This window comes from Bos javanicus, chromosome 5 (genome assembly GCF_032452875.1).
Source record: "Bos javanicus breed banteng chromosome 5, ARS-OSU_banteng_1.0, whole genome shotgun sequence".
NCBI classification, from domain to species: domain Eukaryota; kingdom Metazoa; phylum Chordata; class Mammalia; order Artiodactyla; family Bovidae; genus Bos; species Bos javanicus.
The window spans coordinates 111,227,950-111,254,514 of record NC_083872.1 but is presented as its reverse complement, the minus strand read 5'-3'; the positions used below and the strand labels follow the sequence as shown (position 1 = coordinate 111,254,514).

At 54.8% G+C, this 26,565-nt stretch overlaps 1 protein-coding gene across 3 annotated transcripts in view; it reads right to left on the bottom strand.

Moving 5' to 3' along the window:
* SYNGR1 (synaptogyrin 1) overlaps window positions 1-26,196 on the bottom strand; it is a 31,748-nt gene extending 5,552 nt beyond the window's left edge. Inside the window, exons 1-4 of one of the 3 annotated variants that reach the window (XM_061418584.1) lie at window positions 26,035-26,193; window positions 3,793-4,030; window positions 2,249-2,394; window positions 713-1,015 (exon numbers count right to left, since the gene is read on the bottom strand). In XM_061418584.1, the coding sequence (XP_061274568.1) occupies window positions 923-1,015; window positions 2,249-2,394; window positions 3,793-4,030; window positions 26,035-26,133 (576 nt within the window). In that variant the 5' untranslated portion in view covers window positions 26,134-26,193 and the 3' untranslated portion in view covers window positions 713-922. Of the gene's footprint in view, window positions 1-712; window positions 1,016-2,248; window positions 2,395-3,792; window positions 4,031-26,034 lie in introns of those variants that run through there. The other 2 variants (XM_061418583.1, XM_061418582.1) reach the window with 2 other exon arrangements.
* Between the last annotated feature and the right edge of the window lie 369 nt (window positions 26,197-26,565).

Sequence of the window (26,565 nt, the reverse complement as noted above, 5' to 3'; positions counted from 1 at the left end):
GCTGGGCCTGGGTGCAGAGGTGAGGCTGGGAGTTCCGTTCAGAGCCCAGGGACCTAGTGGTCCACCTGGCTCTGCTTCTTCAGAGCAGGCGCACTCTCTGCGGCATCTCCACTGCGCAGGGCTTTGTCCCGGGGGCCAGTCTGTGTTCCAGGGCAGCTGAGGGCCCCAAGGAGGGAACCTGTGCCGGACTGGAGGCCAAGGTCCTTTGGAAGATCAGGGATTCACCACACAGGAATCACTTCCAAAGGAGAAGTTATGAAGGTGTCCCTGACTCCTTGGAGAGAATGAATGAATGAACAAAAGAAGTGACATTTATTGAGCATCTCTGTGCCAAGCCCTGTGCCAACCTTCGTTTCATCTGCACAACAGCCCTGAGAGGTTGGCTCATTATCACTCCTCAGTCCAGGGAGGTAGACTGAGGCACGGAGTGGTGCATGGTTCTGCCCAGGGTCCCGCAGCACACGAGAGCAGAGTCAGACCAGGAGTCCTCTGCTGTGCTGGGCCAGGCCCCTCTTGGCAGCCAGCCTCCATGGGGGCTGTAAAATTGGCCTTCATATTGCAGCTGTGAGAGGGGCTCTCAGCCCTTATGGAGCCACCTCCAACCTGTGGCAGTGAGTTTGAGAGAGATTTAGGTTTGTCTGTCTTCCCATCCCCAGCCTGTGGGCTCCTGGGGCCAGGAACCACCTCTGATTCATCACTAGGCACAGAACAGTTGCTCAATAAATGTTTACTGAATGAACAGACACGTGAAGAATCAACAAAGGAGGTGATGAGGAAGTGGTGAGCCTTAACTGGCCCCTCTAGCCAGCCTTCCGCTACCCTGCACGCCCTGGCATCTTGGCTGGTCCAGGCAGTGGGCTGCCCTTCAACCTTGCCACTGGGCATATACTTAGGGCTTCCTGCTTCTGGAAGCTGTGCAGGCCTACGGCTGTGCCGAGGCGGGAAACAGCGTGTTGTATTCCTCCTGGAAGGTAAGGTCCTTGAATCTCCGCACGGCCAAGGCTGCAGTCAGGCTCTGCCAGGAGAGAGCAGGGGTGAGGCCGGCGGGGAAGAAGAGGGGGCAGGCAGAGGCGCCATCAGGGAGGTTGGCTTCAGGGGGCCCAGTCGGCACCTGTCCATCAGCCATTCAGACTCCGCCCCTGGAAGTCCCGGTGACCAATCACGCACTCCTCCTCTGCAAGCCCCGCCCCAGGGGAAAAGGGGAAACAGGGAAGGCTGGCTGCAGCAGTCTCACAGGATTGGCCGGTGCTGGTGCCTATATACAGCCCCGGGGGGCTTCTTGCAGAAGGCCGAGGACAGCTCGAAGGCCTGCAAGGGAGGGGGTTGTGGGAGGGGAAGGGAGAACCCTTGCGAAGGGGGAAGGAAGCCCATATGACCCTAGACATCTGCAGGAGGGAGACGGGAGAAGAAAAAATATGTTGGGAGGACAGGGAACCAGTGGGAAGGAGGGGTCAGTCACGCTGCCATGCCGACTGGCGCGCGAGACCACCAGATCCAAAATCCACAAACGGGGTGACCTCTGGCCAGGGGCGCCCAGAGACATGCTTTTTTTGACCTACATACATATGTGGAGGTCAAATATATATGTATTTTTAACACAAAAAGATCAGAATCCACATAGAAGTTCAGATTCCTGGCCTCCCTGGGAAAATCAGAAGCCCTGGCCTCTGTGGGTCCCCAGTCCTGCTCAGAACAGGGGCCGGGTAGAGGGTGCCCTTTCAGGATGCTGTACACCTGCCGCCGGCTCCACTCAGGCCTTCTCTCATTCTGCCTGCCAGATGGGCACCTATATTTGTGATACAGCCCACTGCAAACCCAATCTCCCCGTTTTACAGACAGGAAGGCAGAGGCCCAGAAAATCAGAAGAAGCCCCAAGATTCAACCCAGGTCTCCTGACTCTCAGCCTCTGCTCCTTCTCAGCCTTGAACCTCAAAGCCTTATCTTTCCATCTAGGCCTCAGCCTTCTCGTCTGTAAAAGGGAACAGTAAATAACTACCACTCAATGACCAGAGTGGTTAGGAGGGGAAGCTGTTCCCACAGGAAGGGTACCCTGCACCGGAGCCAGGGTCTGCTATCAGCCCCGACCGTCCTGGCTGGCAAAGGGCAGCGGTCTACCTCCTCAGGGAGCAGCCCCACTGTGTGCATTGAGGCCGGAAGCAGAACAGAGACCCTGGCTGTGCTCAAAGGCCACCCGCCCGGGAGCTCGGCTGGGGCGGGCGGGTGTGGCCTGGCTGGACGGTGTACTCACCCACGTGAAGATGGAGAAGAAAGAGAAGGCGATGGCGGCCCGGGCCGCGTCCGTCCCCTCGTTCAGCGGGTTGTCCTTGGGCTCAGAGACCTGCCACTGGTTGGCCAGGAAGCAGAAGCCCACGAACCAGAGGAAGGCCCAGAAGGCTGGGGTGGGTGTGGGGCCAGGCAGCCCACGTGGGCGGAGAGGGCGGGTGGGGAGGAGGAGACAAGAGAAAAAAACCAAGGAACCGGGGAGGTTCAAGGGCGAGTCTCCCACGCTCCCCACCCACAGAGGGAGAGGAGGTGGGGGGGGTCAGAGTGCGGGGAGCACGGGAAAGCACAGGGGAGAACAGAGAGGCCGGCCAGACCCAGAGCAGGAGAGAGACGGGGGAAGGAGGCAGCCAGGCGGGAAGAAGGCAGCCAGGCCGGGAGCAGAGTCAGGGAGGGGCGGGCAGTGAGAGAGGGAGGGATGGGGAGAGACAAGAAAAGTCAGTGAGCCTCGGCCGTGCTGCTCTAAGCTCAGCCAGCACAGGCTTCCCGGCTCCATCCCTGACTGACCCCTGGTCCAGCCTGAGGCCCGCACCTCTTCTGTGAGGGGCGGCCACCTGACCCCCCCCACCACCTGGCTGCAGCCTCCCAGAGAACTGGACCGGGGAGGACGAGGGGACACGTCTGTTTGCAGTCCCACAGAGCCTTGAGATGCCTGAGGGTTCCTTTGAGAGCCCAGGTCTGGGAGTTTTTAGGGTGGGAGCCTTATGGGGACAAGTTCTTCTCTGTATGCCTACAGTCTACCTAGAGAGCCCCAGAGCTGCTCCGGATGAAGAGCGTGCATGCCCAAGGGCTGGCACCTAGAGCCCAGCCCCTCCCAGAGGCACTGCTGGGGAGCCCTGGGGCTCCGTGGAGCACAGTTTGAGAACTACTCGCGGCATATCTGTACCTTCAAGTCGAAGGGGCCCCAAGCCTCACTACCTGCAGACCAGGCACATCCTGAGAGTCCTGGAAGCGGCTGGAGGGGCCCCAGACGGAGACCTGAGTGCCCCAGGCCAGGGACACCAAGCCCAAGCCTCCTCAAATCAGTCTCTCAAACTCACTGGGACAGAGGCCAGGGCACCTCTGCCAAAGTCACTTATGAAGGGCAAGGGCAGCTCCCCAGCCCCAAGTCTTGACCCTCCCAAGGCACCTACTGTGTGCAGGGCCTTTGGCCATCGCCCAGCTTAGTTCTCACGGGGCTCCACCAGGGAGGGGGGCCAGAGGAGGCCAGTGAAAGCAGAGGAACCCCCTCCAGACATTGTGTTCCTACTCTGCTGTGAGCTGTGGGCTGTCTTGGGGTCTCGGGCCCCGCCCTGGTCCTACATGACCCTGCTGCCAGCCTTGTGACCCCAAGTCTGTCCCTTTGCAACAGCCTGCAACTCGGTTTCCCCATCTGGAAAACAGGCAGAAGGGTGGCAGCCACCTCCCAGGTGTGTGTGAGGCTGAGCAGGATCATGGTCAGGAGAGCCCCCTGCAGACTCTGTGCTGCTGGCGGGGGGAGGCAGGCACAGTACCCACTGGGGTGGGGCTCACCCGAGACGCCGATGTCGGACAGGACAGCCTTCTTCCGGTCCTTGACGCTGCTTATCTGGGGGAAGTACACGTCCAGGGCCAGGTAGAGCAGGCAGGTGAGGAAGGCAAGCACGCCCACGGTCACTCCGTAGCCGCAGGCGTTGGGGTTGCGGTTGTAGATGCAGAACTCCTCGCTTTCTGAGGGGCTGTTGAGGTAGCCCTCGTTCACGATGGAGCCGAACACCACGATGGAGAACACCTGTGGTGACAGGGGAGGGGTGGGGGTGGCCATGAGACCTGGGCAGGCCCCTCCTAGGACCAGCCCAGGGTGGGGGGTGGGGGGGCAGGAGGGGAGGGCTACCAACCACCTCGCCGGCTGCCTGCCCCTCTGTGAGCCCTCTTCACCCCAAACAGTCACAGGGCCGAGGTGAGGCAGGCAGGTCAGAGGGGGAGGCCCAGAGAGGGAGGGAAACTTGCCTGGGGTCACACAGCACAGGTGGGTCAATCACTTCCTTCTCCAGCTGGAGGCACTGAGGACCCCCCGCACCAACCACAGATGTGGCCCCACTCCCCTTCCAGCCAGGTGCTAAGAGGCCTTCCTGGGCCCTGACACCAAGGTTCCTCTAGGACTGGACCCAGCCTCCCAGAAGAAGCGGTCTCAGCCTTCCAGGTGGTGAACCGCCAAGCCCGCAAGCCCCTGGCTGATTCTGGCATGAGCCAGCCCCATCATGGGTTCTGTGGAATGACAGGCTGTCCTGGGGTCTCAGGCCCTGTCCTTGGTCCCACCCTTCCCTGATGCCCAGGCGCTGACAAGCAGAAAGAATGACAAATGAACAAATACACCAGTTACGAATACACCAGTTACAACCCTGTCAATTACAGGGCAACTTGCAGGACCCCAAGTGTAACAGGTGTTACCTCCTTTAACGCCCCCAACAACCTCCAAGACTATTTCAGCTGAGTTGGCTGCCAGCAGGGGTGGCCCCTCCTGACCCTACCTCCTGGTATCTACATCCTTGTGCTATCCCCTTCCCCTTGACTGAGGGCTGAGCCTAGCAAGTTGCTTCTAAACAAAACAGAGTATGGCAAGAAGTGACGGGATGTCACTTGTGTGAGGAGATTACAAAGCCCCGGCCTCGGTCAAGCTCCTGCTCTCCGGCCCCTCCTTGCTCGCTCTGAGGGAAGCGGCTGCCAGGATTTGAGCTGCCTTATGAAGAAACACACGGACGTGGAACTGAGGGAAGTCTCCAGGCAACAGCCAACAGGGAACGCGGGCCACAAGGAATGAGGCCTGCCAGCGCCATGTAAGTGAGCCTGAGGGCAGACCTACCCTCAGCCTTCAGATGAGACCGCAGCCCTGGCCAACACCGCGATGGCGAGGCAGTGGCACCTCACTAAGCAGGTTCCCGGCCACGGAAACTGTGAGAATCCAGCGCTTTTGTTGTTGTTTTTCACGTGTGCTTTATCTACTTGGCTGCATCAAGTCTTAGCTGCAGCATGCAGGATCTTGGTTACCGTGTGCAGGCTTCTCTCTAGTGTTGGTGTGTGGGCTTCACTGCTGCACCGCATGTGGGATCTCAGTTTCCTAACCAGGGATTGAACCAGTGTCCTCTGCATTGGAAGGCAGTCTTAACCCCTGGACCAGTAGGGAAGTCCCCGAACACTGCCTGTTTTAAGTCATTGCATTTGGGGGTGTGGTGTGACGCAGCAGCAGCTAACGAATACAATCAGTATCGTTGGCATTCTGCAGATGAGACAAGGAAGGTGAAGGTGTTAGTTTGTGTGCCCAGAGTCACACAGCTGGGACGTGGCGGAGCTGGCTTCAAACCCAGCGACCTGATCCTGAAGTCCATGCTTCTTCCTCCTGCCTCTCACCTCCCCTGAAACTCTGACGATGAAGAGGCCCACCCACAGTCAATGGACATACAGACAGGAAGACAGAGCCTCAGATGTGGCCTGCAGTGAACGTGAGGTGCAGCTGCATAGAACTTTTTTTTTTAACTTTTTATTTCATACTGAAGTATAGCTGATTAAGCTTCCCCGAAGGCTCACTGGGTAAAAGAATCTGCCTGCAATGCAGGAGACACAGGAAATATAGGTTAGATCCCTGGGTTGAGAAGATCCTCTAAAGAAGGAAATGGCAACCCATTCCGGTATTCTGGCCTGGAGAATTCCATGGACAGAGGAGTCCGGCGGGCTACAGTCCATGGGGTCGCAAAGTCAGGCACGACTGAGCAACTAAGCACATAGCTGATTAACAAAGCTGTGAGGTTTCGGGTGGACAGCACAGGGACTCAGCCACACACACATGCATCCATTCTCCCCCAAACTCCCCTCCCATCCAGGCTGCCGCGTAACAGACTTCCCTGTGCCATAAAGTACGTCTTTCTTGGTTATCCATTTTAATGCAGAGGATTTTAATTGCCCATTTCCCACTTCACTTTGCTTTCCAATTTTTCCACAATGAGGAACTATAATTTCAGTGTGAACCAGATACATTTTTGTCCTTAGCTAACACCTTAGATGGGTAGAGACTCCATGGCAGGTGTGAGAAAAAATATGAGAAGCATCATTTTTTCAATTGTATCTTTAAGATGTCTACACATGGATTTTATAACGGACTAGATACATCAGTGCAGTAGTAATATATATATAAAACAAATCTACATTTTTTATTGAAGTATAATTGTATATTATATGTTATAAGTATATAATATATACTTGTGATTCAGTTTTTAAAGGCTATACTCCATTTACAGTTATTATAAAATATTGGCTAGTCTCCATGATGTACGATAAATCCTTGTAGCTTATTTTATACATAACAGTATCTCTTAATCCCTAACCCCTGTATTGCCCCTCTCTGATGGTAACCACAATTATTCTCTGTATCTGTAAATCTGCTTCTTTTCTGTTGTATTTACTAGTTTGTTGCACTTTTTAGACTCCATATTTAACTGATATACAGTATTTGTCTCTGTCTGACTTATTTCACTTAGCATAATACCCTCCAAGGCCATTCATGTTGCTGCAAATGGCAAATTTTCCTTCCTTTTTATGACTGAGTAGTATTCTATTCCAAGACAGATTTAGAAAAGGCAGAGGAACCAGAGATCAAATTGCCAACATCCGCTGGATCATCAAAAAAGCAAGAGAATTCCAGAAAAATACCTACTTCTGCTTTATTGACTACACCAAAGCCTTTGACTGTGTGGGTCACAATAAACTGTGGAAAATTCTAACACCATACACAAAAATAAACTCAAAATGGATTAAAGATCTAAATGTAAGACCAGAAACTATAAAACTCCTAGAGGAGAACATAGGCAAAACACTCTCTGACATACATCACAGCAGGATCCTCTATGACCCACCTCCCAGAATATTGGAAATAAAATCAAAAATAAACAAATGGGACCTAATTAACCTTAAAAGCTTCTGCACATCAAAGGAAACTATTAGCAAGGTGAAAAGACAGCCTTCAGAATGGGAGAAAATAATAGCAAATGAAGCAACTGACAAACAACTAATCTCAAAAATATACAAGCAACTCCTACAGCTCAAGTCCAGAAAAATAAACGACCCAATCAAAAAATGGGCCAAAGAACTAAATACACATTTCTCCAAAGAAGACATACAGATGGCTAACAAACACATGAAAAGATGCTCAACATCACTCATTATCAGAGAAATGCAAATCAAGACCACCATGAGGTACCATTTCACACGAGTCAGAATGGCTGTGATCCAAAAGTCTACAAATAATAAATGCTGGAGAGGGTGTGGAGAAAAGGGAACCCTCTTACACTGTTGGTGGGAATGCAAACTAGTACAGCCACTATGGAGAACAGTGTGGAGATTCCTTAAAAAACTGGAAATAGAACTGCTTTATGATCCAGCAATCCCACTGCTGGGCATACACACTGAGGAAACCAGAAGGGAAAGAGACACATGTACCCCAATGTTCATCGCAGCACTGTTTATAATAGCCAGGACATGGAAGCAACCTAGATGCCCATCAGCAGATGAATGGATAAGAAAGCTGTGGTACATATACACAATGGAGTATTACTCAGCCATTAAAAAGAATACATTTGAATCAGTTCTAATGAGGTGGATGAAACTGGAGCCTATTATACAGAGTGAAGTAAGCCAGAAGGAAAAACATAAATACAATATACTAACGCATATATATGGAATTTAGAAAGATGGTAACAATAACCCGGTGTACGAGACAGCAAAAGAGACACTGATGTATAGAATAGTCTTATGGACTCTGTGGGAGAAGGAGAGGGTGGGAAGATTTGGGAGAATGACATTGAAACATGTAAAATATCATGTAAGAAACGAGTTGCCAGTCCAGGTTCGATGCAGGATACTGGATGCTTGGGGCTAGTGCACTGGGACGACCCAGAGGGATGGTATGGGGAGGGAGGAGGGAGGAGGGTTCAGGATGGGGAACACATGTATATCTGTGGCAGATTCATTTTGATATTTGGCAAAACTAATACAATTATGTAAAGTTTAAATATAAAATAAAATTTAAAAAATATATAAAAAAAAAAAAAGAAAATTCTTAAAGAGATGGGAATACCAGACCACCTGACCTGCCTCCTAAGAAATCTGTATGCAGGTCAAGAAGCAACAGTAAGAACTGGACATGGAACAACAGACTGGTTCCAAATTGGGGAAGGAGTACGTCAAGGCTGTATATTGTCACCCTGCTTATTTAACTTATATGCAGAGTACATCATGTGAAATGCCAGGCTGGATGAAGCACACATTGGAATCCAGATTGCCAGGAAAAATACCAATAACCTCAGATACACAGATGACACCACCCTTACGGCAGAAAAGGAAGAGGAACTAAAGTGTCTCTTTATGAAAGTGAAAGAGGAGAGTGAAAAAGTTGGGTTAAAACTCAACATTCAGAAAACTAAGATCATGGCATCTGGTCCCATCACTTCATGGCAAATAGATGGGGAAACAACGGAAAAAGTGAGAGACTTTATTTTTGGGGGCTCCAAAGTCACTGCAGATGGTGACCACAGCCATGAAATTAAAAGACGCTTGCTCCTTGGAAGAAAAGCTATGACCAACCTAGACAGCATATTAAAAAGCAGAGACCTTTGCCAACAAATGTCTAGTCAAAACTATGGTTTTTCCAGTAGTCATGTACAGATTTGAGAGTTGGACTATAAAGAAAGCTGACTGCCGAAGAATTGATGCTTTTGAACTGTGGTGCTGGAGAAGACTTTTGAGAGTCCCTTGGACACCAAGGAGATCCAACCAGCCCATCAGAGAGGAAATCAGTCCTGAGTATTCATTGGAAGGACTGATACTGAACTCTAATACTTTGGCCACCTGATGCAAAGAACTGACTCCTTGGAAAAGACTCTGATACTGGTAAAGATTGAAGGCAGCCTGAGAAGGGGACAACAGGGGATGAGATGGTTAGATGGCATCACCAACTTGATGGACATGAGTTTGAGCAGGCTCCAGGAGTTGGTGATGGACAGGGAAGCCTGGTGTGCTGTAGTCCATGGGGTTGCAAAGAGTTGGACACAGCTGAGCAACTGAACCGAACTGAGTATTCCATTGCATATATATACCACATCTTCTTTATCCATTCACCTTTTTTTAAAAAAAAAAAGTATATTTATTTATTTGGCTGCGTGGGGGTCTTAGTTGTGGCACGTGGGATCTTCATTGTAGCATGCAAACTCTTAGTGCAGCATGTGGGGTCCAGTTCCATGACCAGGGATTGAACCCTGGTACCCTGCATTGGAGGCATAGAATCAGCCACTGGCCCACCAGGGAAGTTCCTATCCATTCATCTGTTGATGGACACCGAGGTTGCCTCCATTTCTTGACAACTGTAAATGATGCTGCTATGAACACTGGGGTGCATGTATCTTTTCAAGTCAGTGTTTTTGGTTTCCTCAGATATATGCCCAGGAGTGGAACTGCTGGGTCATACGGTAGTTCTATTTTTAGTTTTTTGAGACACCTCCATACTGTTTTCCACAGTAGCTGCACCAATTTACATTCCCATCAAAGGTGTATGAGGATTCCCTTTTCTTCACATCCTCATCAACATTTGCTATTCGTGTTCTTTTTGATGCTAACTGTTCTGACTGATGTGAGGTGATACCTCACTGTGGTTTTGATTTGCATTTCCCTGGTGATTAGTGATGCTAAGTATCTTTTTATGTGCCTGTTGGCCATCTGCATGTCCTGTTTGGGGAAATGTCTATTCAGATCTTCTGCCCATTTTTTAATCAGCGTTTTTTTTTTACAGGATTGTGTGTGTGTGTGTGTGTGTGTGTGTGTGTGTGCGTGCGTGTGTGTTGAGCTGTAAGACCTGTTTACCTATTCTAGGTATTAACCCCTTATCAGCCTTATCAATTGCAAATATTTTCTCCCATTCAGTGGGGCTGTCTTTTTGTTTTGTTTATAATTCCGTGGACTGTTTAGTCCATGAGGTCACAAAGAGTCAGACACGACTGAGCGACTTTCACTTTGGTGTGCAAAAGCTTTCAAGTTTAATTAGGTCTCATTTGTTTATTTTTGCTTTTATTTCCTTTGCTTTAGGAGATAAATCCCCCCAAAATATTGCTAGGATTTATGTCAAAGAGTGTTCTGCTTATATTTTCCTCTATGGGTTTTATGTTTTCTTTATCTATTGTGAGTCTGTTTTTGTATATGGTGTGAAAGAATGCTCTGATTTCATTCATTTATATGTAGCCGTCCAGTTTCCCCAGCATCACTTATTGAAGAGACTGCTTTTTCTCCACTGTATATTCTGCCTCCTTTGTCATAGACTAATTGACCGTAAGTGCATGGGTTTCAGATTCACACTTCATGGGAGGACTGACTCAAAATTTTTTTTCCTAAAGGAGTGCATGATCTAAAGTTTGGAGATCACTGGTTCATGACACTGTGTGTTAAGGACTCTGACCCAAATACCCACTACCAGATGAGTGGAGAAGTAAGCTGTGGCACATCCATACAATGGGATATTATTCGGCCACTGAAAGGGGCAGAGTTCTGATACAACTAGAGGAGCCTTGAAACTGATGAAGAAAGAAGTGAAAGAAGCCAGACATGAAAGGTCAGCATTATGATTTCTTTTATGTATTATACCCATAATAGGCAGAACATAGCAAACAGACCAGCGATCACAGCAGCTGGGGAAGTGGGGAATGGGGAGTGACTCCTTAATGGGTATGGGGGGTATTCATGGGGGTAATGAAGAAGTCTCTAAACCAGACAGGCGGCAGTTGTACAACACTGTGAATGCACTAAATGTCACTGAACTGTATACTCTGAAATGGCTTATTGTGGGTAATGTGAATTTTTTTCTGCAATTCAAGAAAAAAAGAAAGGATTGATAGGCTGTGTCCTGGTTCAGCCACGGGCACCGAAGTGGGCGGTGGCGGCCCGTGAGCCACACGTCTGCCCATCCTGACTTAGGAACGTACACGTCACCACAACCCCAGGCCTGTGGAGGCCCCCAGGCTCACAGCTCTGCCCAGTCACAAGCTCCGGTCTTCACAATCACCCCATGGAACAGTGAGGGCGATCCCTACTGCCCCCAACTGCCAGAGCAGGAAAACCGAGGCTCCGAAAGAGAAGGTGGCACTGCTGTCGGGAGAACAGGCTGAATCGGAGCCCAGTTCCCCTCAATCTCAGCCTTAGGCTCTCCTCCACCTGACCAAGCTGGCTCAGCCTCAGGAGGTAGACCCCTAAAGGAGGGGCTACCCTTTATTTCCAGAGACCCAGGGGATCAGCAGGAAAGCAGGCTGTGGGGCCAGAGTGGCAGGTCTGGCGTTCAGGGTCACAGGAGGGGAGAAGCAGGAAGTCCTGACTTCAAAGCAGTTTGTCAGACGGACCCCTGGGCTACTGACACAGCCCAGAGGAGCAAGGCAGACGCCAATGCGAGATGAAGGCGGGCTCTGACAGCCGGCTACCTGGGCCGTGCACTGCACAGCTCCAGGGTCCACCACTCACACAGCCCCTTGGACTGTGACCGAGATCAGTCTAAGACTCCTACCAGAAAACCACCAGGTCGGGAATCTGAGGCCCTGTCTTCAGATTCGGTCACTAGACACCACCGATCCAGCAAAACAGAAAGACAGTAAAAGTCTCTCAGTCGCGTCTGACTCTTTGCAGCCCCATGGACTATACAGTCCATAGAATTCTCCAGGAGTGGGTAGCAGCTTTCTTCTCCAGGGGATCTTCCCAACCCACGGATCGAACCCAGGTCTCCGCATTGCAGGCGGATTCCTTACCAGCTGAACCACAGGGGAAGCCTGAGAATACTGGTGTGGGTAGCCTATCCCTTCTCCAGCGGATCTTCCCAACCCAGGAATCGAACCGGGGTCTTAAAAGCCTCTTGATTAGAAAGAGACTTCAGACACGAGGAGTCACACAGACCGGATGGATTTAAATCCCAAGCCTGCTCCACATGCTGTGTGGCCTCCAGCAAATGACTTAACCTCTCTGAGCCTCAGCTTGCTGCTGCTAAGATGCTTCAGTCGTGTCCGACTCTGTGCAACCCCACAGACGGCAGCCCACCAGGCTCCCCCGTCCCTGGGATTCTCCAGGCAAGAATACTGGAGTGGGTTGCCATTTCCTTCTCCAATGCATGAAAGTGAAAAGTGAAAGTGAAGTCGCTCAGTCGCATCTGACCCTCAGCGATCCCATGGATTCAGCCTTCTAGGCTCCTCCGTCCATGGGATTTTCCAGGCAAGAGTACTGGAGAGGGGTGCCATTACCTTCTCCGGAGCCTCAGCTTGGTCCTCTGTAAAAATCAGTCCAGGGCTGATGGGAGAATGACATCAGCGAGCACCTGGAGCAGAGCGGCCGGGACTTTGTAAGGGTTAACTGCCTTCTCCAGAGGCCCTGGACACTTCCTGACAGACATGCTCCCTGGGGGCTGGAACAAGGGTGGGCCCCCCCCCAAAGCAGGCTTCGAGGAGGTTGTGGGGCGAGGGGAGCAGGTGGGCGGAAGTCTGGGCTTTGGCGACCGCAGAGGAGGAACCATTAAGACAAGCCCTCTTGCGGGAGAAGAGCAGGGCATCCTTAGGGAAGCCAGAGGAAAGTGCTGGCGAGGACGTGTCCCCAAGAGGGGACGAAGGAAGATCAAAACAGCCTCCGAGGGGCCTGGAGGAGCCACAGGCAGAGTGGAAGGAGGGGCCCTCGGGCCAGCTCCCAGCCACCTGTCCTTCAGAGCTCCCCGCCCTCCTCTCCACAGACACGGCCTCGGGAAGGCATTCATCACAGGTCACAGGCTTCTTGGTGCCTTACGTTGGGCTGAGAGGGGGTGTCCAGGGGTGACCACCTCTGTGGAGACACAACTGTCAGGAGCTGACCAGCTCTGGAGGGACAGGAGCAAGGAGGCAAGAGCCTGGGTCACATTAGCCTGGATGCTGAATCTGCCTGGCCCCTTGTCTAGCAGGTGACGCCAGGCCGGTCACTTAACCTCTCGAATCTCGGTTTCCAAGTCTGCACAGTGGGGCGTAACAGTACCCAAACCACTGACGTTCTGTGAGCAATGAGTGAGGTCCTGCATGCAAGGATCAGCCTGTGACCTGGAGTGACCTTGACCTGGAGCATCCAAAAGGTGCCAGACTGACCCTAAACGAGTGGAGTAGATAATGCAGGCCATGACCCATGGGAGGGGAAGTGGCAGGGATCAGGGAGGGAGCCCTGAGCACGGATTTCTGAGCTGAGTCAAGAAGGAGCCTAAAGGAGCATCAGGAGGGACAGGAGGAGACAGACTGGGTGAACGGGGGTCACCCAGTGAGCTCTGAGCAGACGCCTGTCTGCAGGGATGTAGGGCCATGGAGATATCTGGGAGAGACGTTCCATGGAGAAGTAGCCCCAAGTGCAAAGGCCCTGGGGCGGGAATGAGTCTGGTGGTTGAAGAGGCTCACAGAGTATAGCTGAAGGGAATGAGCAAGGTGAGGTCACCCAGGGCTTCAAAGGGAAGGCGGAGTTCAGCAGAAGGTGAGTGACTTGATCTGACTTAGGTTTTAAAAAGTATCACCCCGGTGAGGTGGAGAAAAGACTGTGGGTCAAAGGTAAAAGCAGGGGGACCAGCGGGACCATGCAGCACCCAGGTGAGGGATGAGGGGGCAGGGCTGGTGTGGGTCAAGGGATGGGGTGAAGGGGCGGGAGGGGACTGTCCTGTGGAGGGAACGTCACCAGAACCTGCAGACAGAGGCCCACTGCTGGGAGGGGAGGGGGGCCTGGGGGGTCATGCCAGGTGCCCCGGCTGCAGGGCTGGGCCAGGATAGGGAGCCTCCCCGGGCCAGGCTGAGAGTCTGCTGGTCAAGAAACTGAGGCTCCAGGAAGGGAAGAAGTACTGCTAAGAACACACAAGCAGGCCCCTGCAGTCTGCCCACGCTCCCCACAGACATTCTGAGCCCAGGTGAACTCCTCCTTTAGCCGCAGTCTCCCCACCTGACTCAGTGGGCTGCTCAGGATCTCAGTGGGGGTCAGGCCCATAGATGAATCCCAAGCAGGAGTATGTGCAGGGTCAGGATTGGGGAGGGTGGGAGGCAGCCCCCGCTGAAAGCAGGCCCCAGCCTCAGGTTTCTGTTCCACAGTCAGACAGAGGAGGAACCGGGATTCCTCCAGGACCACGATGGGGTTGCAGCACATGTTCTTGACTCCTTGAGGTCCCTGTCCTTATTCTCATTCTACCTGCGTCCGGGGGGCCTGCCGAGGTCACACGGCTGGTTGGGGTGGATGCAGACTCAAACCTGGGTCTCTCTTGATTCCAAGGCTGGTGCCCTGTGTCGGGCGGCCTCTGGGGTAACCTGCTGAGGCCGGATCTAAGGGGACGGCGAGGTGTACACAGAGCAGCCACCAGAGAACCGGAAATGAAACCCAAATGAAATTTGATACCGGCCACAGCCGCAAAGGCATGGGAGGGAGACGCTCACCCCAAAGAGCAGATCTGCTGCAGGGACTGGAGACAGGTCTGCGGAGGCAGAACCAGCAGCTGGGAAACAAGAGAATATGAGGGTGGGGGCCTCGGGGGGCCCTGGTTACTGGCAGACACAGGAAAAACAACATCCTTCCCTTGCACTAAAGAAAATGTTTTTTAAAAAAAAGCACCAAAGTAAACCGGGCCAAGACACTGTGTTTTTTCACCATCTTTATAATCCAATCCTGTGTCTAAAAAAAAAGAAAACCCAGATTCCAGATGGCATTTAGAGCAGAGCTATGCCAAACTCAGAAAAATAAATCGGCAGGGACCTCAGCATCTCAGGCTCCTGGATTCAGACACACAGAGACAGAGACTCCAGAACTGCCAGACCCTGCCTGGCCTCACATCTCTTCCCTCCCACCCCACAATTCAGCCATCCCAGAGGGCCAGCGTGGGCAAAGCCACAGGCTGTTTGACCATTTTACCCCAGCAGTTCCCACCTCCCAGAACGCCCTTCCCCACCTTTTCCATCAAAGAGGAACAAACTCCTTCACACCCTTCAAGAGCCTGCTGGGAGGTGGCAACTTGCAGCCGCCCTCTGGGACACCCTCTTTCCTAGTCACCCTCCCCGACCCTGACCCTGCACATACTCCTGCTTGGGAGTCATCTATGCGTCTGTCCCCCGCTGAGACACTGAGCCAACCCATAGCCTCCACAGGGGCCCTGCATCCACTGGGAGTGCTTGACAAAAATCATCTTGTTTGATCCCCATCAAAACCTCTAAGGAAAAAACAAAAAACTAAAAACACCCCCCTACACATTAGGAGACGCACACCACGGTATATAAAATAGATCAAATCCTACAGGATAGCACAGGGAACTATATTCAATATCTTATAATAACCTGTAATGGAAAAGAATCTGAAAAAATCCATAAACATATATGTAAAACCAAATCACTCCGCCGTACACCAGAAACTAACACAACATTATAAATCAACTACACTTCAACAAACAAACAGCAGCAAGAAAACAGCACCCCCCAAAGCAGGTTTACTTAGCCCATTTCACAGAGAGGGAAGTTGAAGCTTATCTGGACTTTGGCCTGCCCATGGCCAGCCCACCCGGAGCACGTCAGTGTGCCTGCCAGCCCCATTCCAGGACGTGAGCCAACCCTTAACCTTCAGCTGCCTCCCCATGAGGAAGTGAATTCCAGACCCCAAACTCTAGGAGCAGGTGAGCCCCAGGAGTGACAGCTGTGTCCCGCGCCTGTCTCCACCCACAGTGCAGGAGGGTCCTGGCCCACTTTCCTCCACGTCTGCACACGGAGCTGGCAGCCTGGGCCTGGACCACTGCCGGGCATCAGGCTAATTTGGGCTTCAGAGAGAGTTGGCCCAGCTGGTGGGGTGGGGTGGGGTGGGGTGGGGGTGGCAGGGGGAGGTGGGGGCAGAGGTCACTGCTGTTTGCCAGGAACTTCCCAGAGGGCTGGCTTTAAACACTTTTAGGCACCTGCTGAGTCTTCCCCCATAAACTATGGAGAGATGAGGTTGGGAGCCTATACTGCCCACCAGCTTTGCTATTTCCGGATGGCATCTTCTGCCTCACCCTGTACAAGGACGTCTGCTCCCAAACTGGGCAGCTGGGAGGAGTCCCTGGTCCCAGCCTTACACTGCAAGGCAGCCAGCTGATCTGCTCGCTGGCTCTCCACTTGGCGGTCTGGGCTGCTGTCCACTCCCAGGCCACAATGTTCCACTCCCAGGCCGCAATGTTCCACTCCCAGGCCACAGTGTTGCTGCCTGACCCAGGACTGCCACCTCTCCAGCCTCCTCCAAGCTGGCTCCAGACAGCCGCCAGGGGGCACTCACCACCCCCCAACTCTCATCAGTCCCTCCTGTGCTGTGCTTAGTCGCTAAGTCGTGTCCAACTCTGTGTGACCCTATGGAATGTAGTCCGCCAGGCTCCTCTGTTCACGGGGATTCTCCAGGCCAGAACACTGGAGTGGATTGCCATGCCCTCCTCCAGGGGATCTTCAGGACCCAGCAATCGAACCGGGGTCTCCTGCATTGCAGGCAGATTCTTTACCAACAGAACAACCAGGGAAGCCTTCAGTCCCTCCTGGGCTGAGCAAAAAGTCCCTAAGATGGATTCCCAAGGTCCCCCTGCTTGGGCCTCTGGTCTCATCTCTGGTCTCTCCCAGTCTCCAGCGACCTCCATCCATCTGCACACTGACCCCCACTCAGCTGCTCAGACCCCAGAGTGGGCGTGTCCTCAAACCCCATCCAACCTGGCTCGTGGGCCTAGTTCTTCAGCCTTCCCCAAACAACTCTGTTTTCCTCTACGCCCCACACGCTTGTCCAGGCCACCGTCCCCTGTCGCCAGGCGATGACAACAGCTTCCCAGGCCCTGTGTACCACTCCTGCCCCCTGCCCCATCTACTTCACCGCAGCTGCAAAGATCTCTTTAGACCTAAGTCAGATTACGTCACCCCTTGCTGCATCCCACATCTCCATGGTGAGAGCCCCGTCCCCACCACAACCCCCAGGGTTCCTGCCTTCTGCTCAGCCTCCTTTCCTGCCATTCTCCTCTTGCTCCCTCCTAAGCTCATTCCTGCCTCAGGTCCTTTGCATGGCTGCTTCCTTTGTCTGGGATGCCTAGAGTCCCCCGGGTCTTCCAAGCTGGCTCCTGCTGGTTCCTTCTCAATATCCAAATCTCAATACAAGCCACTTCCTCAGAGAAGCCCTCCAGACCTGACTCCCAGTATTTGCCAACACCCCCATTTATTTTCTTGATAACATCACTATGTATTTTCTTTTTCTTATGTATCGATTCCGTTGTTGGGTGTGTGTCTCTGACTCAAACCTAGAGGGAGGGTCGGGAATGAACAGCAAGCCTGAACAACGGGCAGAGCTGCAGGCAGCACGAGAGTTGAACGAGTATTCTCTCCTTGGCACCTTGGCTTACACACTTCTGACCACAGGGAGCTCACTCCCTAAAAACAGGCTGCCAAGTCCTCTCCCTCAGTGACAGCTGAGCCACATTCCTGCCAGCGTCCCTGTGAAATCTCTGCCTCCTGGGCCTCCAGGGGAAGGATGGATGAAGAAAGGGACAGCCAAGCATCTGAGGGACGAGTCAGGCTTCGAGGGCTCCCTTCCTGGAAATGGGCCCTGCCTCCCCTGGAGTCATGTGAGGGGAAGGGCCTAAGCCAGCACAGCGGCGCGTGACGGGCACCGGGCGGGCACTCGACTTCCTCAAGAGCCTTGTGCAGAGCCTCGGGGCTGAGGCGGGGCGAGCAGGCCCCCTTCTCTCCTCTCTGGCCTGGCTGCCCCCTCTGCAGCCTTGGAAGCAACCTGCGGCGGATTAGGCCGTAATCTTCCTGCAAGCTGTTCCTGTGTGTGCTCTCTGCGGTGGGGGTGGGAGTGGGCTTGCTGGGCAGGGGCCCTGTCCCCGAGGCACTGAGACTCAGTCTGCTGATCCGACGGTGTCCCGTCTTCCCCCTCCTGTGGCTGCATAACCTCAGCAGGGCAGGGACCCCCCTTAGACATGGGGAAACTGAGACCCACTCGCCCTGAAGACTGGAGACTTGAATGGAGAACGTGGGTAGGAGGAGAGTGGGGCAGGGAAGTTCCCAGCTTCATTCACCCACATGTGAGCCCCGACGGGATGCCAGGCGCCGTCTAGCACTGGGGACGTGACTGTGGCCTGATAGACACGGTCCCTGCCCCCTAGAACTTACATCACCATGTGGTACCTCTCGGCCTCGACCTCCACCCCTGCCATTCCTTCTGCCTAGAACATCCCCCCTCCGCCTGGCTGGCCCCATCGCTCCAGCCCGTCCCGCGCCTGAGTGAGTGTCCCCTCGTCCCCTCACTCTAGGTCTTGCGCTCACCTCCAGATCTTAAGTGGTTTCTCAGCTGCATTTCCCTCTGCTAGACTGTGAGCCTCGCACAGACAGGGCACATTAAAGAGGAGGCCAGAGTCCTGCGGCTGCTGGAACCACCAGGAGGAAGTACAAACCCCTCATGGGCCAGATGCAGCCAAGAGAGCCATTAATGACGACTGGCCGTGGGATCTGGCCACGTGAAGGGCAGAGATGATCTTGACAAGGTGGAGGGGTGAGGGCAAGGGCCTGAACGGGGCACACATGTGAGAGAAAACCAGAGAGGAACACCGGGGACAGTGACCACAGCCAAACCTTCGAACCAGAGAACTGGGCGAGGGGGTGGAAAGAACACACGTTTGTAAGCTGACGGGAGAGAGCCAGAGTGGAGGATGGAGGCGAGAGTGGAGGGAAGGAGGAAGAGAGGGAACTCGAGTCCTTGAACTCGAGTCCTTGAGCAGGTGACAGTGTGGATCTGGTGAACCCTGCAAGGCTGGCCTTGGCCGCCGGAACAGAAGAGAGCCTGGGGGAGGGCAGGTGTGCGGAGGCCGAGGGTGGATGGCAGCAGGACTTTGCCAGGTGAGCACAGCAGCGACGCAGGAAGGCTAGAGCCCAGAGCAGGTGGGTGAGACCACCCTGGAGCCCAAGCTGGAGAGGGGCACAGGGAGGATGCGGCAAGGGCCGGGGCACCACGGGAGGGTCCCGGGTCAAGGACATAAGGGAGAGAGCTGGAAAGACAGGAGGGGTGGGGAGGGGCAGGGAGGGGTGGACACCTGAGTTCTCGCCAGGAACGACAGCCTGAACCAGGGTATGCCCGGTGAGAGCGGCTGAGGCGGAGAGGAAGAGGCCAGGCGGAGAGAAGGGTCACAGAAGCGGGGAGCTGCAGAGACCAGGAAGGCAGGCAGGACGGTGCTGGGGCGGGCGGGCAGGCGTGACACGGAGTCTCTGCATTTTCGAGGGACAGGGGAAGTGACCCGGGAGGGGCGGGCTGGGCCACAGTGAGGGCAGTGACTGGTCTGGAGCTGGCCTGAGATTCCAAGCTGGGGGAGAAAGGTCTGCAAGCAGCCTCAGGAGCCAGGAGGACTCTGCCCCATCTCCAGGCTGGGTGGAGGGAGGGCATGAAGCAAAGAGAAGCCCCCACTGAGAAGGCGGCCCGTGCTGGGGGAAGCAGGGCCAGGGCGGGACCGGTTACCCTGCAATTTTAAGGAAGGGGTCAGGGGGTATTCAGAAAAGGGCCGGAGATCAGACCATGTCCTCTTGACCCCTGGACCCTGAGCTGTTTGAGGAGCCCGGGAAGGTTGGGGCTCCTGGATGCTTGATTTCTAAACAGCCTGGGCCTGACAGCCTGGGACTGTCCTAGCCAAAAAGCCACCCCTTCCCCGCGGTGCCCCTCCCCCATGCATCTTCCCCAGCAGAGGGGGCGTGAGCACGATTTCCTCCTGGGTGGGAGGGCTTCCCCAGAAACATGGGGAGGGCTTGGGCCACCCTGCCAGCTCCAGCTGACACTGTCCAGCTCACACGGTTCTGGCCCTAGGGCCAGGCCCACTCTGCAGACCCCCACAAAGCATTGTGGGGGGCAGGGGGAGGTTGACATCACTTCTTCAAACACTTACTGGTCTCAAAGTTCCCGCCTGCAATGTACTAGGAGCAAGAGGTGGGTTCTTTGAGGGTGGAAGGGCTGGGAACTCACCAGCCCAACCTGAGTCTCCTGTTCCCATCTGACAGATGGGGAAACTGAGGCCCCATCTTGGCCTGTTACTCAAGTCACACCGCCCGTCACAGTCGGAGTGGGCGCAGAACGTGGCCTCAGGCCTTGGGCCCCAGACACTCCTGATGCCCGCCTGGCCTCCCCTCCTACCAGACAGCTGGTTCTTCTGGTGGAGGTGCCAACGCGGCTCCCGTGCCAGTTCTACCATCTGCCCTCTCCCTTCCCCACCCCCTCCTCCTGGCTTTTCCTTCTCTCCGCTCTCCCTCCCCCAGGCTTCGTTCTTTCTCCCCAGGCTCAGGCCCGCCTAACAGCTCTGCACAAGTGGCCGTGTGGGACTCCCCATGTGGCTGGGGACTCCCCAAAGCAGGAAGCAGGGGCCACGTCCTGAAAGTCTGGTGCAGGCTGCAATCTCACTTAAAGTGGCGGGGGAGGGATGAAACCCACTGGACAGGGATGTCACGTGCCCAGAGGAGCAGATTGGGTGGCAGGCCCTTTATACGTCCATTTTCACAAACCGAATCAGGTACCCCCTGGAGCCCGAGTACCCCAATCCCATGCTACTGATGAGGCTGGGACTTTCCCAGGTCCCCTTCTGGCGGCTCTGTGGTTGAAGCCAAACCCAAGACTCCTCAAGCTCCTGCATGGTCCCAGGACGCGAGATGCCCAAGACACACGCAGAAACCTACCAGCCCTCTCCTGACCCCCTCCTAGGCCTGAGAGTGATGGGACCAGCCAGTCACAGGTCAGCCACAGGCGAGGAAGATTTCAAGACCTTCAGCGATAAATGCCAAAGGAGCCCCGGACCCAGCTCCCTGAGTAAGTGGCAGGGCCTTGCCTGGTGCTGGAAGAGGACAGGTTGGACCATTCCACACATTTCCTGCTGGGCCGCCTTCCCCCAGAGCCCTCCCTAAGTCACACCTCCACCCTGACCCAAAGTCACACCTCCCACTGCAGGGAAGCTTCCAAAACACGCCTCTGTTCTCTTTCTCGGCCTGAACTCCCTCTCTGAGGCTCTCCGTGGCTCTCAGCTGAGGCTCAGCTCATGAAACTGGCATCCAAGGCTTGCCCTGGGCTGCCCACCTGCCTGCCCCCATGCCCCTGGACCAACCTCTCACTCTCACGCACACACCCAGCGTCCCCAGGAGCTCAGCACTGTTTCTGAAGCCCACTCCGACCTGCTGTTCCTCCCACCTGGAATATAAACTTCCCCCGCCTTCTTTATCAGGCTCAGCTCAGGAATCATGCCCCGAGGCAGAGGTAGCCACTCTGCACTGGATCTCCTTGACACTTTCCAAGCCTTCTGGATGGCTCCTGCCGATTCAATTTTGTTCTCACTGGACAAGAGGACTGCTGGTGGGACATACAGGCAGGCACCCAGCAGGGATTTGGTGTTTGTGGAACGAATGAGCGCCAGAGCTGGCCACAGGCTCTGTCACCACCCCGGACCCATTCTACCCACTGCCACACTGCAGGCTCCAGAATTTCTAGGCAGGACAGGGAGGGCAAATGGTTGGGAAGAGAGACAAGGGGGTCTCATTTGGAAGGCGCTGCCTTTGCAAAGCAAACTCAGCTTTTTTTTGGCCATGTCCATGGCATGTAGGATCTCTGTTCCCCAACCAGGAATCGAATCTGCACTCCCTGGAGTGGAAGCACCGAGTCTTAACCACTGGACCTCCAGGGATATCCTGCCAACTCAGCTTTCAGACTCAGTGTTTGCTTGCATGACTGAGGGAATCTGATAAAAATGAGGGTGTAAAACTGCTCCCTCAAGCCACTCCTTGACGCCACCGCAATTCAGGGAAGCCACGGGTGGTACACTGAATGTGGACCCAAGCGGGCTGGGTTGAAACTGCGGCTCTGACAGTCCCAGGCCCAGTTTCTGTCTCCAGCCAGCAGACAAGTCATCTCCAGCCTGCCCCTTACTTCTGTCACAGCAGGAAAGATGTCCCACTCTACTTACAGCATCCTGAGTGTTATAAGCCAAAGCCCTTAAGAGATCAACTCTGAAAATACCAATACCTCAAACAGTTTATTGTTTCATTTGTGCCAAAACAGAGCATTAATCTGGAAAGAAAAAGAAAACCTCTCATTCATCGGCGCCAATATTTTTTTCCCCATGGGTCATTTCAATGCTCTAAAAGTAAAGATGTACATTTCAAATAGAAGGAGGGCCTTCATATGAAATCAGCTAGCTCCCTGCTAAAACTCCTTTGGTCTCACCTGGCTCTGGACAAAGAAAGGGGTCACTGACAGGCTGCAAGATCAGAGCCGGATTGGGCACCTCTGACAGGGAGACAGAGGCACAGGGGGTGGCCACGGCTGGTGCCAGACCTCCTATTCCCCCAGCCAGCACAGAGGAGGCAGCTCTGAGCTCTACCTGCTCTACCTGAACTTCACCTTGCCCAGGTCAGGAAGGATCCAAGTTGGAATCTGCCAGAGGACTCATCAGCTCTCTTCCCTACCTTAACCCTCAGGGTCAATTTCTCAATCCCTGTGGTGAGTAATCACCCTCACATGTTGGGGGAGGGGGCGAGCTAGGGGAGTGTAAGGTGAACAGGGGTGGAGAGAAGCTGAGAAAGCCTCAGTCATGAGATCAGGGGGTCCTGTGGGCCTGGGGGCTCGGGTTCTAGGGTAGGTCCAGGTTTGGCGACTCCCTGAAGCTTACGTGCTTTGGGGGCCCACTTTCAAATGAATAACAGAAATAACAAAGATCTTTCTTTTACAGATTTTTACAAAATCAAGAGCCCATGTGCTCTCAATGCTAGGGCCCCTCCAGGGCTGTGAGAAGGGTCTGGGGAACACAGGAATCCTGGACAGAGTGACCGGCCGTCTTGTCTGTCTGGGACAGGGCTGCTCCCAGGATATGGGACTTCCTGTGTAGAAGGCAGGCAAGTTCTGGCAAACCAGGGCAAATCGGTGATGGATGCTCAGACTCCATTAGCTCAAAGGTGAAGCTTAAGACCTGCCAGACTCTGTGGGGAGCAGAAGGAACACGAGGGCAAAGGACAGGTCGGCACATGTGTCCACGACATGACACCACGTGTCTTTGAGAAAGACTGGAAGGAGACAGAGGCCCTTCTTATGAGGTGGGATCACATGGGCTTTTCTTCCTTTTTTTGTGGTAAGATACATACAGTATTGGAATAGAAAATGGCAAGTCCAATAACCTTGCCTGGAAAACCCTACGGACAGAGAAGCCATGCTGGGCTGCAGTCCATGCGGTCACGAAGTCAGACACGACTGAGCACACACACACGTAACATGAAATGTACCACCTTAACCATTTTTAAGTGTGCAGATCAGTGGTGCTAAGTACATATATGTCACGGTACAATCATCACAAGTGGCTTGGCAGGTACTTCTAATGATCAGGAAAAAACCTATGTACATTTTTTAAAGTGTCAGTCAGCCTGTATCAGACGCCTCTGCTCACGCAAAGGTAGTGAGCAGGGCTGGGAGGCTGTGGGGGCCTTTGGAGTACTGGATGGGGGGATGGACCCAGCATCCCCCCATCCAATACTCCAAAGGATAAGGATGACCCTTATCTTTCCCCAATCTGAGATCCCAGGATTCCAAATGCTTCCTGATCCAGGGGAAGCACTGTGCTTTGGAGACAGGAAGATTTGGGTTCAAATCCTCTCCATTTGCCACTGCGATGCTCAGTAACCCTGGGCCTCTCTGAACCTCGGATGCCTCAAGTGCGTTTCTGGGGGAAATAGGTGAGCAATCGTGAGTACAGTCCTGCACACAGTAGGTGCTTAGTGACTTTTTCTCTCTTCTGCTTGGAAGGTCCTCCCTGTGCTTGGATGTGCTCGCCTGTCAACCCTCCTCATCCTTCCAGGCCCAATTTGACATCACCTTCTCCAAGAAGCTTCTCTGATTTCTTCCCGAGCGCTCCCAGCCTCTCTGCCTGGGGGTGCCTGGCTCACTCCCCAGCAGGACCGGAGGCTCCTTGGCACTAAAGGGCTGTGTCTGAGTCATGCCACCTTCCCTCCGGGCCTAGCCAACTCAATAAAGCTTCGCTAAATGAAGCCATCACCAGCAGAAGTGACCCAGGCAGACAAAACGCCCACACCCCCTCACAAAGCCGGTGACTTCACCCTCCCAGGCCAGCGGCCCAGAGGCCAGGTGAGGGAAGCAGAGCACAGAGCCAGCCCACCTGGTCAGGCAGGTGTCCCCCAGAGCTGCACTGGATTTGCCAGGGTCTCTGCAGAGCTGGAGATGACACGGATGAATGAACTCGGCACCACAAACCCTCCAAGATGTACCCCTGGGGTGCCTGGCCATGTGCCATCACCGGGCTTCCCTGCCCCCGGAGAGCTCCCCATCTAGGGGGCACTTGAGAAGCCTGGAGTGTAAATGTGGCCATGACGCTTCCTGTGGCACCAGAGGCAGGTTTGAACGTTTTCAGACAAAGCAAAGGTAAATAGCTCCTTTTTCCTCTGGGAGGCCAGAGATAAACACCCAAGCGGTCCCACCCATCACACGCTAATATGGCCCTGAAAATCCAGGAAGTGAGGGAGCTTGAGTATGCCTTGGCCACAGCTGGCTTTAGGTGTATCCCCTGGGGTGGCTGGTAGGGCCCCTGCCCAGTGTCCCCAATCCAGGCACTTTTAACCTAGGCCCACAGGCAGGGGCCCCAGGCCTGCAGAGGCGAGACCCTCTAGTGAGTAGGCCTGGGCAACCCGAGGGAGCCCCAGATACCTCTCTCCAGAGAGGGGCAGGCCTCCTTTCCGTGGGGGTGCCTCCCAGGCCATGTGAACCCTTCACCCTGTGCTAGTCCTGTCCCATCCTCTCCCTGACCCCAGCTTTGAACAGGGGACTCCCCACTCAGTTCTCTGCACTGGGGTATTCTGCCCTCACCAGGCTGGAGGTCCAGATCGGGCCTCTCTGCCCTTCTCTGTGGGCAGGGGTCCTTTCTCCGGCTCCCACCCCTCGCTGCTGGGGCATCCAGGTGTATTCAGGAAATACCCCAGCCCAAGAAGGTCTCAAGGAGGCTCCTCCCATCTCGCCACAAATAGGGAAACCGAGGCAAGCCAGAGGAGGTGACGCTGCCCACCTCGAAATTTAACTACTCGTTTCCCGTGAACATTTCTCGGGTGGCTTCCACCCCAAGGTCACGCTGCGGAAAGGCAGTTCCCGGTGGAAGCCCGGAATCCGGCTCCCGCCGCGTTGCTCCACACTGTCCAGGTTAAGCCAAAAAAACCCGGTTTCCTGCCCTCTCCTCCTTGAACGTCCGTGGCAAGCGCGCTGCACCCCGCGAGACGATCCACGCCCTGATTCACCACCCCCCACTCTCAAAAACAAGGCCACCTGGTGATTCACAGACACACACCCCCCCCTCAAAAAAAAAAAAAAAAGCCACCTGAAACCAGTGTTTGGTCCCACGGTCTCCAGTCCGCCCAAGCGGCCGCACGCAGCCCGAGCCGTGAGGTGCCTGGTCGCGGCCTGGAGGTCACCGCGACGTGGGGGAGAGCAAGTAGTAGGGTCACCGGGAGGCCAGGGGTGGGGGCGCAGGAAAGCCTCCGCGAGCGCTGGGCACCCCCGTCCGGGGGCTCGGAAAGGAAGGAGGGACGGGCGCCAGGATCCGGCCGGACGGCTCCCCACCAGCGGCCGCGCCCGGGTCCCCCGGGGCCCCGGGGGGAGTTGGCGTCCGTCCGGGAGCTCGGCCCTTGCCCGCGCCCCCCACCCCGGCCCCCTACCCCGAGTCCAGCCGGGTCACCCGGCCGTCCTTACCCAGGACACGACGCGCAGGATGGTGTGAGGCTGCCGGACCAGGGTGTAGGGGTCGAAGGCGCCCCCGGCTTTGCCAGCTCCGTACGCACCCCCTTCCATCGTGGCTGCACCCGCGCGGTGCCCCCCGTTCGGCGCGCGCCGCCGGCCCGTGCGCGTGCGCGGCGCCCCCGCCCCCTCCCCTGCTCGCGCCACCTGCTTGGCCGAGGGTTCCCGCGAGGGGGCGCTGTGCGCGGAGGGAGCTGGGCGGGCGCGGGGGTGGGCCTCGCGCGCCCTAGATCGCGGGGGCGCGGGTTCTGCGGTCCCGGCGGAGGGCGCGCTCGTCGCCGGCGTGGTGACCTCTTTGCTAAGTAGAGAGGGCGGGGGGACGAGGAGGGGCTGTGTGTGTGCAGCAAACGCAGGACTTGTCGCCGCCCCCCAGGACCGGGCAGCCCTGCGTCCATCACTGCCCCTCCGAGCCTACGCAGCTCTGGAATGAAACCACCTTCGTTACTTGTTTGCTGGTTTCCTGGCGATCTGCCTTGCCCCCAATAT